At 27.4% G+C, this 14890-nt stretch overlaps 1 protein-coding gene across 2 annotated transcripts in view; it reads right to left on the bottom strand.

Moving 5' to 3' along the window:
* LOC126894762 (elongation of very long chain fatty acids protein 7-like) overlaps positions 1-12002 on the bottom strand; it is an 18535-nt gene extending 6533 nt beyond the window's left edge. Inside the window, exons 1-5 of one of the 2 annotated variants that reach the window (XM_050666007.1) lie at positions 11861-12002; positions 7857-7917; positions 2656-2846; positions 2506-2592; positions 2388-2444 (exon numbers count right to left, since the gene is read on the bottom strand). In XM_050666007.1, the coding sequence (XP_050521964.1) occupies positions 2388-2444; positions 2506-2592; positions 2656-2846; positions 7857-7917 (396 nt within the window). In that variant the 5' untranslated portion in view covers positions 11861-12002. Of the gene's footprint in view, positions 1-2387; positions 2445-2505; positions 2593-2655; positions 2847-7856; positions 7918-10411; positions 10431-11860 lie in introns of those variants that run through there. The other variant, XM_050666008.1, reaches the window with a different exon arrangement.
* Between the last annotated feature and the right edge of the window lie 2888 nt (positions 12003-14890).

Raw genomic sequence — 14890 nt, 5'->3', positions numbered from 1 at the left:
AGATATGTCTTTATCAATCATTTGGTTTTTTTTTTATAAATCTAACCCTTTACCTGCCCACAAGAGGGATTCAAAATAATAACTTTTTTTTTTTAGTTAAAGTAAATCATTAAAATTAATTCAGTTCTGGATATTTCAATAGTAGAATCTTTTTAAATATCAAAAATTACTTAGAAATGATTACTATGATTTCTATTTAAGTGTTCTATTACGATAAAAATGCAAAAAATAATGAGTTTTTCTGATAAATTTACAATAAATAATAATTATAAAACTTTCTGACTGCATATTAATCTTAAAAATAACATTGTTTTAATTCTCATCAAATTTTCTATTTATTGATTTATTCTAGTCAACGAAAGAGTAATTTTGGCGAATAACAGAAAAAATTCCCAACCAAATTTTTTTTTTTTTAAAGTAGGAAATTGATGGATTATTCCAAAAGCAACATCAACTCTTATTTCTTTAATTATATCATGATTAGTAGTTCTTTGATTTTAAAATATAATATTTGAATATATACTAATTATAATTATTAAATTTAGTATGAAATTGATATTTAATATTGTAATTTAAACGGAGAAATTATAAAAATAATAAAGAAGTTATATTTTGCTTTACTTTTACGTGTATAAAAATTTAAAGGGCTTGATACAATAATTTTCAATAAAAACTGTTTGTTACTATAAAAAAATGCACTGGACTACAAGGAACTTTCATCAGAAGCAAAAATATACTTTTCTAAATCAAATTTTCGCGTTGTTTTCAAATCTGCAAGTAGACTATTTCTATCACTTCTAATTTTTTATATTATTACTAATTTTATATAAAATAATAATTAAAAGAAAAAAAAATTTGTTTTCAAATTATTACTGATTTGATTTTTAATATGTTAAAAATAATCAGTCCAAATTTTCAATTTTAACCTATTTTTTTGGTTCTTTAAAGTTGATGAAAAATTTTTGATAAAGATTTATGAAAGTTTATAGTAAAATAAATTGAATATATTACCATAACTTTTAGCTCAATTACAAGTTTAAAATTGACATCTAGGCCAGTCAACAAAGGAAAAATTGCGGAAAAAATTTTGTTTTTTTAAAAGTTGAATTAAAATATGTATAATGACATACTAATAGTCCTCAAGATTGGAATTGAGCTTTTTTTTTAAATCCTCGCAAAAGTTCAAAAATATGAGCTTTCTTAATTTTCTCAAAAAAAAATATTTAACTTACAAAAAAAAGTTTCGCACAAAAGTTGTTTAAAAGACAATTATAAATAAAAATATAATCTTATATTTTTTCATTTAAACAAATATTTTTCGAGTTACATTACATTTAATATGAGTAATAAAATTTATATTCCATTTTTTTCATTTTACGGTTACTTTTTATCATGTTATACTTACATTAGACACAATGTTATAAATGCATATGTGTGTATGTGTGAGTTTATTTATTTATTGTATCATTAAAGTGTAGTGTATATTGAGATACAACCGATAGAGTAGGTAATTGATTTGACGCTATATTATTTAAACCCAACTAAACGCTAAATTGTACATTCCGAAACAACAATCATATTATGTCAATTGCCACCGGAATTTCTGGTAATATTTTTCTATTTCTTTGCCTTAATCCCAACTACTTGGAGTCGGCCACCCTTATCCTAAGCTTCCACTTGACACGATCTCTCACATCTTCTACGTTCACATCAGCTGTCCTCAAATCGCATTCAATAGCATCCCTCCATCTCTTTTTTGGTCTTCCTCTATCTCTTCTTCCTTCAACATTCATTTCTATAACTGTTCTTACAGCTTTCGATTCTTCTTTCCTCATAACATGACCAAACCATCTAAGTCTATTATCTGTCATCTTATCCACGATTGACGCAACACCTATACTTCCTCTTATATGCTCGTTCCTTATCCTATCTTCTCTAGTCACTCCACTCATCCAACTAAGCATTCTCATCTCTGCTACACTTATTCTCTGCTCTACTTTCTTATCAACCGCCCAACACTATGAACCATACATCATAGCTGGCCTCACAATTTCATACTAAATTTAAAAACTATAATTAGTATTTATTCATACATTATATTTTAAAATCAAAGAACTACTAATCAGGTTATAATTAAGAAATAAGAGTTGATGTTGCTTTTAAAATATTTCACCAATTTCTCTTAAGGAAACACTATCTACAGATTTGCATCAAAGCGTTTCTTATGATAGTGATTTTAATCACTGTCAGATATCATCTATACTTGTCCCATCTATGCCTCGTCCACACTGTGCCTCAACCCCACTGTGCTACCGTTTTTTNCCTCGTCCACACTGTGCCTCAACCCCACTGCGCTACCGTTTTTTTAAATAAATATTGTTAATTACCGTATCGAGTAGATCCAAAATTTTTGAGAAGTAGTACAAGTAAATTATGAAAATTTTCTGTGAAATTGCAAGAAATATAATATTATTGCACATTATTGAAAAATAGTTAACAACTTACATCGCGGGATGTTTCTGTATTACTATAATCCACTTCTATACAGTTTAATCTATAGGTATCAGGTTTTGACCATATCAATCGAACCGACTAAAAATAGAGTAGATCAGAATTTAACAATAAATTTTAAAGTATCATATCTTAGAAATATACCTCTTTCACTATATACATGGAATAAAAAACTTGAAATATGTTGTAAATCATAACAATTCGATCGATGTCAAAAGGTTTTCTATTTTTCATGTAACTTGGGCCCAATTTTAATACAAATAATAAATAGACAAATATTATGGATATAATAGGCCATATTGATGCATACAACCAGTATTCTTCCATACGACGGTCTAAATATAATGTTTTAATTATAAAAATTCAATTTTGTTAAATGTACGATTTGTTTTTTTGTGTAGTTTTTTTAAACTGCATTCTACTAGCACAATGTTTTGTTACAAAATGCAGTGAAAAAATCTTATCAATATGGTGCAACGAAAAATACTTTATTTAAATTTATATTTTTCAAATGTATTGAATTGAATTTTCATGAACATAAAATAATAAAAGGCGGAGGATATGCTTTTTAAACAGTATTGAACTAGTTAATACATCAAATGTTATTACTAAGGTAAGGAAAATTATGCATACAAATTTTGAAAAACCTACAAATGGTACATTAACAATTAATCAATAATGTTTTTAAAAAGTTTCTTTAAAACATAAAAATGTTTCTAAAGACTGAATTTAAAAATATAATTCACCTAAAAATAATTTTTAGTTCAAAAAAATTTACTAAACATACTTTTTTTTTAATTTGTTAAAAAAATTGAATAAATTTTCAATTATAAGGTACTATGGTTTTGAAATTTTCAGTTAACTTGAGTCTTCGATATCAAAGTTTTAATAAATTCAAAACAAATTAAAATAATGTTTAAATAGGTATCGTTAATGTACCTTAAGTTCACAGTGAGTTCAAACTGTTTATAGTACCTAACCCTTACTAGTCATTCAAATATCTAGAATTCTATTTTAGAAGGTGTAAGAATTATTTGTTAATATTATATTTTAAATTATAGGACATCTTTTTAATTTATAAATAGGCTTCGGAATTTATGTGTTTGTAAAGTTTTTTTTAGTCATACCGAGTACATTTATTTTACGACTAATCACAATGTATATTAAAAAGGTATTTACATATTGGGAAAGTGAAGGTATCTCCATTCCTTGAATAAAAAATGTTTAGGTAATACTGTATATACCCATGATAAATTTTCAAGGAGCTGGATGTTTTGGAAATGGTCTAAAGTTAAGACCATTTAATAATTAATAATTTGACTCAAATTATTATAAATGTATAAAGACCGGAACTCTAATTATAATAAAGAAATCTGTATCATTATAATAGTACAAATTTAAGATGACAAATGATAGATAATAATATAGATTTTTGCTTTGATGCATTGAAGCAAAGATAAGGATGTCTGGAGTTTATAGTAAAAACTTTAATATGACTTTAATATAGCTAATATGTTACAAAAAATGTATAATTAAAATAAGTCCATTTATAATAAAAATCTGTTGTACTATTAAGTTTTATAAATGGAAATATAATAAACAGTTAAAATTTAGAGTGAAGAATGCAATGAGCATGGTAAAAAGATGATTTTAAGATAGTCCATGAATAATCCGTGATATCAGAATAAAAGATTCTAACAAAATTCAAAAATAAATTTATTTCAATAAATAGATTAAAGAATATCTACAAACATTTTAATCACTAAATTAATAATTACATTTATTATATAGTGAGTTAATTTAAATAAAATATTCAAAGTTTAATATAACTGTATGATCATTATATTTTTAAAAATAAACTAAACAATCTATTCTATTAAAACTATTTTAATAGAACTATTTATACTAAATTTATTTTTTGTTAGACCCTTTTTATTCTTATGAGACAAATTGTTGTGATAAGTTTACCAAAGACGGGCGCATGGATAATTCTGACGAGCAGAATGCCTTTCAGATCAAAAACACCTGACAATATTTACAACGTAATATGTGCGCAAATAAAGTGAAAATTTTGTGGGTGCTGAAATTATGTTTCAGTACCAGAAAACCGTGTGTCATTTGCTCCCAGAATCTCGAGTAACATTCCTTAAATAATTACTTTCTAGTACCATAGTAAAAACATAAAAAAATGATTTTTTTTATATGAAACATGTTATGCAGCGTGTCAGACCGGCTATAGGCGTGACGACTCTTTCCATTCGTCTCGGTGGTCCTTTAAATTACTTTAAATTATAGAAGTAATTTTTTTGTGGTAGGGCATTGCTAAAAATTAAAATGAAGTATCTTCTTCTCCTTCTTCTTCTTCCTCGCCTTAATCCCAACTACTTGGGGTCGGCCACCTATCCTAAACTTCCACTTGACACGATCTCCCACATCCTCTACGCTCAGCTGTCCTCATATCGCATTCAATAACATATCTCCAATTCTTTTTTGGTCTTCCTCTACTTGTTCTTCCTTCACATTCATTTCTACAACTATTTTTACGGCTTCCGATTCTTCTCTCCTCATAACATGACCAAACCATCTAAGTCTATTTTCTCTCATCTTATCTACGATTGACGCTACACCTATACTCCCTCTTATATGCTCATTTCTTATCCTATCTTCTTTAGACACTCCACTCAACCATTCATTCATTAGCAGAGATGAGCATTCTCATCTCTGCTACACTCATTCTCTGCTCAACTTTCTTATCAACCGCCCAATATTCTGAACCATACATCATCGATGGTCTCACTACAGTCTTGTAGAATTTACCTTTCTGCCTCATTGAAATTCTTTTATTGCATAAGACACCAGACGCTTCTCTCCACTTCAACCAACCGCACATAATCCTGTGTCTTACATCTTCGTCGATACCACCGCTCTTTTGCACAACTGACCCTAAATACTTAAAAATTTCCACCTCTCCAATCACGTCCTCGCCTATTGTCACTGGTCTCCTTATTTCACCTACCTCTTATTCTCCTTTATTAAACTCGTACTCTATATACTCTGTCTTACTCCTACTTATTCTAAAACCCTTTTCTTCAAGAGCTGATCTCCATACCTCTAGCCTTTGATTAGTTTCCTCCCTATTTTTTCCTATTAACACTATATCGTCAGCAAACAACATACACCACGGCCTTGTATTTCCTCTCATTGTATTTCTCTAGTAATTTCATACATCACTATAGAAAATAAGTAAGGGCTTAAAGCAGAACCCTGATGCACTACTCCTCCCACACTTTTTACCCTAGTACAAGTGCCACCATACATGTCCTCTATTATATAAATGTACCTTTTCGGTACTTCTTTTCTCATTAATGCCCGCTTTAGAACCTCTTTCGTTATTCTATCATATGCTTTCTCCAAATCTATAAATACCATACAAAGCTTTTTATTTTTTTCCCTAAACTTTTCTATTAGTTGCTTCACACAAAATAATGGCTCCATTGTTGACTTACCAGGCATAAATCCAAATTGGTTTTTAGATACCGATGTCTCATTTCTTATTCTCTTATCTATTACCTTTTCCCAAATTTTCATACTATGACTCATAAGCTTTATGCCTCTATAATTTCCACGCTCCTGTATGTCATCTTTACTTTTAAATATCGGCACAAAAATNGCTCCTGTATATCATCTTTACTTTTAAATATCGGCACAAAAATACTATTCCTCCATTCATTTGGTATTTTCCCTTCTAATAAGATTTTATTTAAAAGTTCCTTCGAAAACCTTATGCCAACATCGTCTAATATTTTCCATACTTCTACTGGTTCTACTGTTTTATTCTTTTACATTGATGCCACAGCATCCCATACCTCTTTCTCACTAATTAAATCTACCAATCCCTCGTGACATGAGATATCCTCTAATGTCCTTTTGGGTACTCCTCATTCAGTAATTTTTCAAAATACTCTTTCCACCTTTTTTTCACATCATCATCACTCGAGAGTACCTTATTATCAACACTTTTTATACATTTTATATAATGACAATCTTTAGACCTTATCTCTCTTACCTTTACAAGTCTATAGATATCTTTCTCGCCTTCCTTTGTTTCTAGCCTATCATACAACTCATCATACCTCTTAAAACTTCGCCTTACTTACTGCACACTTGGCTTCTTTGCACAAGCGTTTATACTCCATCCAGTCTTATCTCCTTTTGTTAAAATTGAAATTAAATGTGATTTTTTATATTTAATTTAGATTAGATTCATATAAATTACGTGAAAATCATCAACAAATTTCTACACTATTACCGTCAGAAGCAGCATTGAATATTACTTTTAAAGGAGTAACTGATCAAAAGAATTGAGTCTTCTCAATTATTAAGAATATCTTTTCCCTATAATAAACCATTTTTTCATGCATATTTTTTTATACACAATAGTTCGATGTTTCACATCTGCCAGGCGACTCATAACTACAAAGACGTTTCAAATTATATAAAAAAAATTTTTATTATTTATCTTTATTAATAAATAATAATGAAAATTTGTAATTTGAATTGTGTTTTTTCATGACAGTAGATCTCCCCAATTGGCAAAAATGACCAAAAATACTCTTCATAAGTTCAAATAAAATGAATAGAAACATTTTTCTTATACACTAGACTTAATTACATTTTATTTTCATTTTTTTTCAGACCAATTAAATATAATTAGCTAAAGAGTGTTAACTCTTAAAGTGTAGTCTGTGCGGACACAGTTCAACTTTATAAAGTTTTATTGATATTTTTTGACATTTGCAAATTTAAACACGTTACGAAAATTTCACGATTTGCTTGACGGTTTCTTAGGAAATTAAGTCTACTTTCAAAAAATGTTGTTTATTTAAAATAGTTATAATTTTATTCTACCATGGCTAGAACTCAAATTATTTTTAAGAGGAGGACGTTTTACACAATTTTCTGATTTATTGTTTATTAAAAATATAATAAAAAAAATGTCTAACATGGTTTAACTTGTTTTCAAAATTTAAAAAAACTTGAAATTATTAGTAAAAAACAGCAACTATTTTTAAAATATCTAGAAATTTTATTTATGTGTGTATTAAATACAAAAATATAAATAAGAAAATCTTGGTATATTTTAATTTTAATTTTAAGTGTAAGTTTAACAGAAAGTTCTTGATTTTTATGATTGAAGTAAATGTTTTCTAAACAAAAAATAATTTTACATAATATTAAATGTAATTTTTATAAATTTTGAAAGGGATAATTTTAATTATCATAGGTCAAACCTTCCCAGACCCCTTAAAATCCGACAAAAATATACTTGCAATTACAATACTTACCACCGTTCTCATATAGCCATTTGTTAAAGTGATTGATGCTTTCAAACATTACACACGGCATCTAGAAATAATTTTAAAAATTTTATAAAAAAATTATAAGTTGTAATTCTAAGTTTCATAAAAAAACTTTATTTCTCTTTAATTTCAAACATTGAAAGAAAAAAAAAACCAGAACTCGAGGTATAAATGTTACTCGTTTATAAAAATTAGTCAGTTAAGAATATTGCTTTAACTCTTAACAATATGCTATTTTACTGATCTTAGATAATTTACATAATTACGATAAAAGAAATGTTTTTTTAATTAATACAAATTGATATTTGCATAAATAAATATTAATTCATTAATTCATTATTACCAACACTTAAAAGTAAATACCTTTTTTAATAAATTTTTATTAATAAGTCTATAAAAAGATTAAATTTATTTTTTAGATAATAATTCCTCTTATCGTTCCAAATGAAAATAATATTATGTTTCATCTATTCTATTTACTCGTCTCTTCGTAATATATAATTGTTTATAAAAAATAACACGCTTTGTTACACTAAACTAAAGTTAAGACTTTAAATTTTGAATAACTTATTTTATTACTATACTTCATTTGTTCACTTGAGGTCAGGCTTGGGTTATTATCTGTATAACATTAATATTTTTTTAGGTGTCTTTCATCTATAGTCTGTCGACGATTAGATATAAAAGTATTTATACCTTTGAAAGAAATCAATCAAAAGCTATTGTCAAATAACCATTTACTTAATTGGATTACTTTCTAGCTCTCAAGTTTATTAATTATACAAGATATTCATTAAGTAAAAAAACAAGGATATTATTATGGACTATGTCCACATATTTTTAGAATTTTTCTAGAATATAGCTAAAATATATTTTAGCAGCGAATATTACATTAGTAAAATATATTGAAAGTATGTCAAATAAAAGAGGTATATAAATAGTATTTATCATAAAAAAATTGTATTGATCCATATTTTTAAAAAGTTATAGCATTATAAATTTAAAAAAAAAAACTCAGCACATTGGGGACGTGGGATAGTTGTAATAAGTATAGATGATATCTGATAGTGATTAAAATCACTTTCATAACAGCGCTTCAATGCAAATCTATAGATAATGTTTAATTCTAAGTAATTGGTACATAATTAGAAAAGCAACATCAACTCCTTAATTATATCCTGATTAGTAGTTCTTAGATTTACAAGTATAATTTATGAATAATATTTTTTATAGTAATTAATATAGTAATATAGTATGAAATTAATATTTAATATTTAAAATTGTAACTTATACGGAGAAATAATAAAAAATGATAGTGTAGTATATTTTGTTACTTCTATGATAAACATATATAAAAATTATAGAGCTTGACGAAATACTTTTCAAAAAAAAATTGTTGTTTCTTATAATTAAATACATTGGTGTACAAGGAACTTTCATCGGAATCAAAAATATACTATTCTAAATCAATTTTTCGCACTGTTTTCAAATTAGAAATGAGACATTTTCTAATACTTCTAATGAGAATTTACATATAAAACAACTAGATGCGAGTTGTAATCATTTGACGTATCGTTGAAAAATGTAAATTAAGTGAGAGCTAAGAAAATAAATGACAGCCATAAAAAGAAACCATAAAATAATTTTAATATGAATAAGAAATTTCTTCTCACAAAGGGAGACTTTAGGTGAGGTCCATGATAATCATTAAAGTTATTTTTCTAAATGAGATAAAAATCAAACGAGCTTTGAATTTTTTTGCACCTCAAAAAAATTAACAAAAAAATGCAAAAAAGTTATATCGATGGGCGGTATTTGAATCTCATACCCCGAGCTTGATTGACTGTATTATTATAACCAATATGGCAACCTTACATAATTAGGACAATTTAAGCTAATTCAAAAGTTCAAAGTCGTTTTTCATAATTTAGAAGAGGCAAAATACTCAAAATAAGTTTACATTTATATTGAATAAAATAAGATTCATGTATCTTTTATAAAAATCGATATAATAATTACTACAGCAAACCTTTCTAAGGTATTTTAAATTTAAACACCAAAAAAGTTTGAAAACAAAAATAGCATGTTTTTAACTAAGGCAGCCATTAACACTTAAAACATAAGTCTCAGCATCGCATTAAAGTTAAAAGGTAAAAGTTTCTTTTTGGTATTTTCAATAAAAATGAATACAAATTATTATAGTCACAAAATTGTTAATATCATGAAATAAAGTTTTTCATAATACTAAAAATTCTAACATTTTTACAATGGTTGATATCAAACTTTAATAGTCTTAAAATATCATTTACTTTCTATCCATGGAATATAAATGTGAAATTAAATTTGGATTGTTTAAATATCGTCTATACATTTTATAGAGTGTTACAACTGCAGAAGTACTGAACACCCTGTATTATAATATGTATGTAATAGGACAATTTTAGTGTTAATGCGTGAAAGGTGGTGTTATAGGAAACCCACTCTTTATGAACTAACGTATAGATTAATGGAGAGAGATATGTAACCCTACATCTACATACCTGTAGTCTAGTGTATATTTTTTTTTGTTTACCGAGTGGCCTACTTGATTTCCTATAATTAGAGTTATACGATTCTTAAAATATGATGTGAGGTGCCTTTGTTTTTTTTTGGGTTATTGGTTTGTTTATTTGGTATCGCAAAAAACATATCACATTTTTATGAGTCCTTTACAACAATGATCTTGTCTTCAAAGTATCCGAACCAGCCAGATTCCACTCTTAGTCGAACAGGATAGGATCTTTGACCCTATACAGGGTGTTCAGTAAGTCAGGAAACGGGTTTCTATTGTTCTCATTGTTACAAACAATATATAATATTTGCGCATATATATAAATATTATAGTTAGAATAATTATATTTTTAATGAGTTCTTTAACATATATTTTTGAAAAGATATAATTAAAATATGGTGAGTTTAAATCAAGTAATTTCTTTTAAGGGTTATTATATTGTATGTTAATAATTTATTGTTAAATTGAATCTTGTAACTGAATATCAATTGTAAATACTATTATGTTAATAATTGTTACATAAATCGTTGTCAAAGAGGACATTAAGGTACATATGTGTGATATTTTTGTACACATTATGTTATGTTTTATTTGTGTAACTTGGTTATCAATTTGTGAATTTATATGCTGATCAATTAAATATTTAGTCTTTTCGAACTTATGTGTTATTTTATTTTAATTTATATATCTAAATATTTAATTTTTATATACGATGTATATAGGAGCATCAACTAACTACATTAAAAAAATATGTCATTATACGTCTTATTAGGCACCGGACTCAGTATCGACATATATCTGTCTCTAGAGTGGGGAGCTACACTTAACAAACTCCCTTAAAATCCGTTTTATGTTATCTATTAGCAGTAGAAAATTTCTTCTTAAAAGTTCAATTTTATTTTGATGAACTCTTTTATTTAACTAATAACAAAACTAAAGTAATAAAGTAATTATAAAATAAAATATTAACAATTATTTTATAAATTTGGTGTTAACCACGAGTTAATTTTGATTTTACTACGTTAAAAAATAACGAGATCAAAATAATTAACATTAAATTCTAGATATTTATTTTTATTTAAAATTGAAGTGGTGTCAAGAGCGAATCCACAAGAAATTTTTGTTAAACTAAAAGGAATTTAAAAAAAGAACCTATTTTATAAAATAATTATAATTTTGGGGATAGGGCTTTATTCCTATACTTTCTTGTATCCGTGCCTAATTAGTAGACATCAGACAATTTTTATTACATATTAACTCGGGGAAGAAAAAATGCGTTTTTTTACACCTGTATGTAAATTTCCATAAACGTATTCAAAGTAAATTTTATTCTTTAAAAAATTTTTTTTTAAAAAGTTGTAGGAAATCCGCTACTAATTATTATGATATTTAATAATAATAATTAATGAAGAAATAGTTGACTAAATTTTTAACTTACTCTTCAACTTGTTTATTTGATGTTTGACAAATACTATTAAAATAAGCTAATAATTTAAAATAATTTTACTGTTAGGTTAATTATAACATTTTTTAAGTATAAATTTGAATGGACTACATTTGTAGTTATATGTTTAACTATTTATTGATTTAAATATTTAAATAGCTGAGGTCAAACAGGAAATATTGACATTAAAATTATTAACACTTCTTGACCTATTAAAGTTTCGAAAAAGAATAACAATGTGTTATCTCAAACGTATTTTTTAATTATATTAAATTTAATATAATTTATGTAATATTTACATCTATATCAAATCTAGAGTCGAAGAAAAAATGGCTTGAAAATTGTAATAGTATGTATAGGCTTAATTTTATGTTTATGCGGAAAACTAAAATAATACAGTAGTTACTTCCTGGACTCCTAGAGGATCATTCCGCTAGTAAAACATGGTATGTAGGATGTTTTTACAAAACGCTCTTGTATATTGCCGTAATATACTCGTGACTACCATAACATGGGATATTTATATATTATATTCTTAGAAGGACATAATCCTTTTCAAACAAAAAAAATTAAATAAACGTTTAAGAGAAATAGTGAACAAACGCATACTGTTTAGTTATATTATGATATACACGATTTAATCATAAATCAATTAATAGTCACTTTTAAAATCCTTCCTTCCGAAAAATAATCTATAAGTTATTTTTGTCATATTTTTTATTCTATTTTTAATAATTAAATGCATTGTATCAATCCTAATCTTATGTGTAAAAAATCTATGTTAATGTTATATATAAAATGTAAAAATTATTTATATATACTATTCATCTGTAATAATCTCTGTATTTTATGCTTACTTATCAATAAACAGTTATACCGTAAGAAAAAGATAATGATGATTTTTAGGGGTACAAAGTATTATAAAAAGGCAGAGCAAATTATTATTCTGCTCTGTTCTTATCGTGCTCTAGAAAACGTTACGCGAATATTGAAATCATCATTGTCAAAGTTTTTACGTATTAAAACTGTGAATTAATACGAATTGTGTTATTTTACTTATCAATTATTTATTAATACTATTATTTAAGATATTATAAGAACAAAGAAAAAGTTATCAGTTATGATTTTAAAAATCAGTTCGTGTTCGACTCCTAACAGAACAACACGTGTGTTGCTATCGTGCGAACCCGCCTTTATAGCTATCAATAGCGTGTAAAAGAGTCTACACAACAAATATCACGTATTATGCAATTGTTGCCTACTACAACACACCACGCACTAAAATAAACCAGTTTCACAACTTACTACAACACAAACGGCCGCCGTCGGCTCGAGGTCAATTATTCGTACATCTTATCTACTATCATTATCCCCACTAGCCAACTAAACAACTCAGGTATGAATACAACAAAAAAAAAAAACTGTTTCATCATTAATCTTATCCAAATCAAGATTTTCCCAGTCAAGCGATAAATCACACTTTGAATTTTCGGACAACGAAAATGACTGGCAAACAGTCGATAAAAACAAACGCATCATATCGCCTAATAATCTCTCAACAGATATTCACCAATTTTTCTAAGACTGAAAACATACCCATTGACAGCGCTAATGAACATAGCGTAGAAAATATCATTAACAAAAAAAAGTCTACCTCCACCAATATTCATACAAACGCAAATAAATTACAATTTTGCCTCAAAATGAAAGAACTCACCGACGCATCTAGTTTCTCCTGCAAAAGTTCCACAAAAGGTGTAAAACTGCAAACATTTAGCTTTGATTCATACAGATCAGTTATTAAATTTTTCAAAAGTGAAAACATTTCCTATCTTTCCTACCAGTTTAAAGAAAACAAACCTTTCAGATTTGTCATCCGCAACCTCCACCCTTTAACTGATAAACCTTATATCTCCGACGAACTAACTAATCTAGGGTACCAAGTCAAAAACATAACTAATGTTCTCCACAGATCTTCCAAAAACCGTTGCCCCTTTTCTTCGTTGACCTTGAGCAAGTTGAACTGAATCAAGAAATATTCAAACTCACTTCTCTCTGCTATTTTAAAATAAAAATAGAAGTCCGCCACACCAAAAACGAAATCCCTCAATGCCAATGCTGCCAGTCCTATGGCCACATCCGTAGTTACTGCAACCACAACCCCAAATGTTTTCGCCGTGGTGAAGATCACGACTCCTCTGTTTGTTATGTTTATTACAAAAACCGAAATGAACAGGCCAAATGCTCTCTATGTGCGGCAAACTACGGGGGCTTCATAAAGACCTACTAAAGCACAGAAAATTACATCTTAAGTCAAACATTAAAACCAACAACACACAAAATGTAAATTTAGATGAAATTCACACTGAAAAAATATTAACTACTCAACATTTTACACCCTATCTCATTCTAAAATTACTCAACCTACCACAGCAAAGAATCCATCTAAGTGGACAAAATCGAACCAACCATCAAGAAAATCTTTTCAGATCATTTATCTTCTTTTATTAATGATAAAAAACGCTAATAAATCCACTTGTCTCACTTCTCATCGCTGTCATCGAGAAACTTCTTAAATATGACCGTTTATCAACAAACACACCTACTCACAATCTTGTGGAATACCAATGGAATACTAAACAACATCAACGAAATACAACTAACGCTATACGAAGAAAAAGTGGATATTGTTCGGAAATTAATTTTACTCAAATGTCTTCTCTCAAAATCTTTAGTTACGAAGTGATTAAAGCTGATCAGTACCTTCAGGGTGATCAGCTCTAAGCCCATGGAGGAGTCCTCTACTTATTTCCTATATAATATCTCATTCTCCTATTCTACCATTCACCTTAAGAAAACTACAAAAACGAATTTATAATAATTGATATTATAAACTCGATTCCAATTACTTTCGCTTCTTCTTATCTCCCTCCCGAGTGTCAATTGCCTGAAAATGAATTGTCAACATTCTTACTCACACTCAATCACACTTACATTATCGGGGCTGATTTCAACGCCCAACAC

The sequence above is a fragment of the Daktulosphaira vitifoliae genome, unplaced genomic scaffold (assembly GCF_025091365.1).
Source record: "Daktulosphaira vitifoliae isolate Bord-2020 unplaced genomic scaffold, ASM2509136v1 Scaffold_1, whole genome shotgun sequence".
Taxonomy (NCBI): Eukaryota; Metazoa; Arthropoda; class Insecta; order Hemiptera; family Phylloxeridae; genus Daktulosphaira; species Daktulosphaira vitifoliae.
This window is presented reverse-complemented; position numbering and strand designations above follow the sequence as displayed.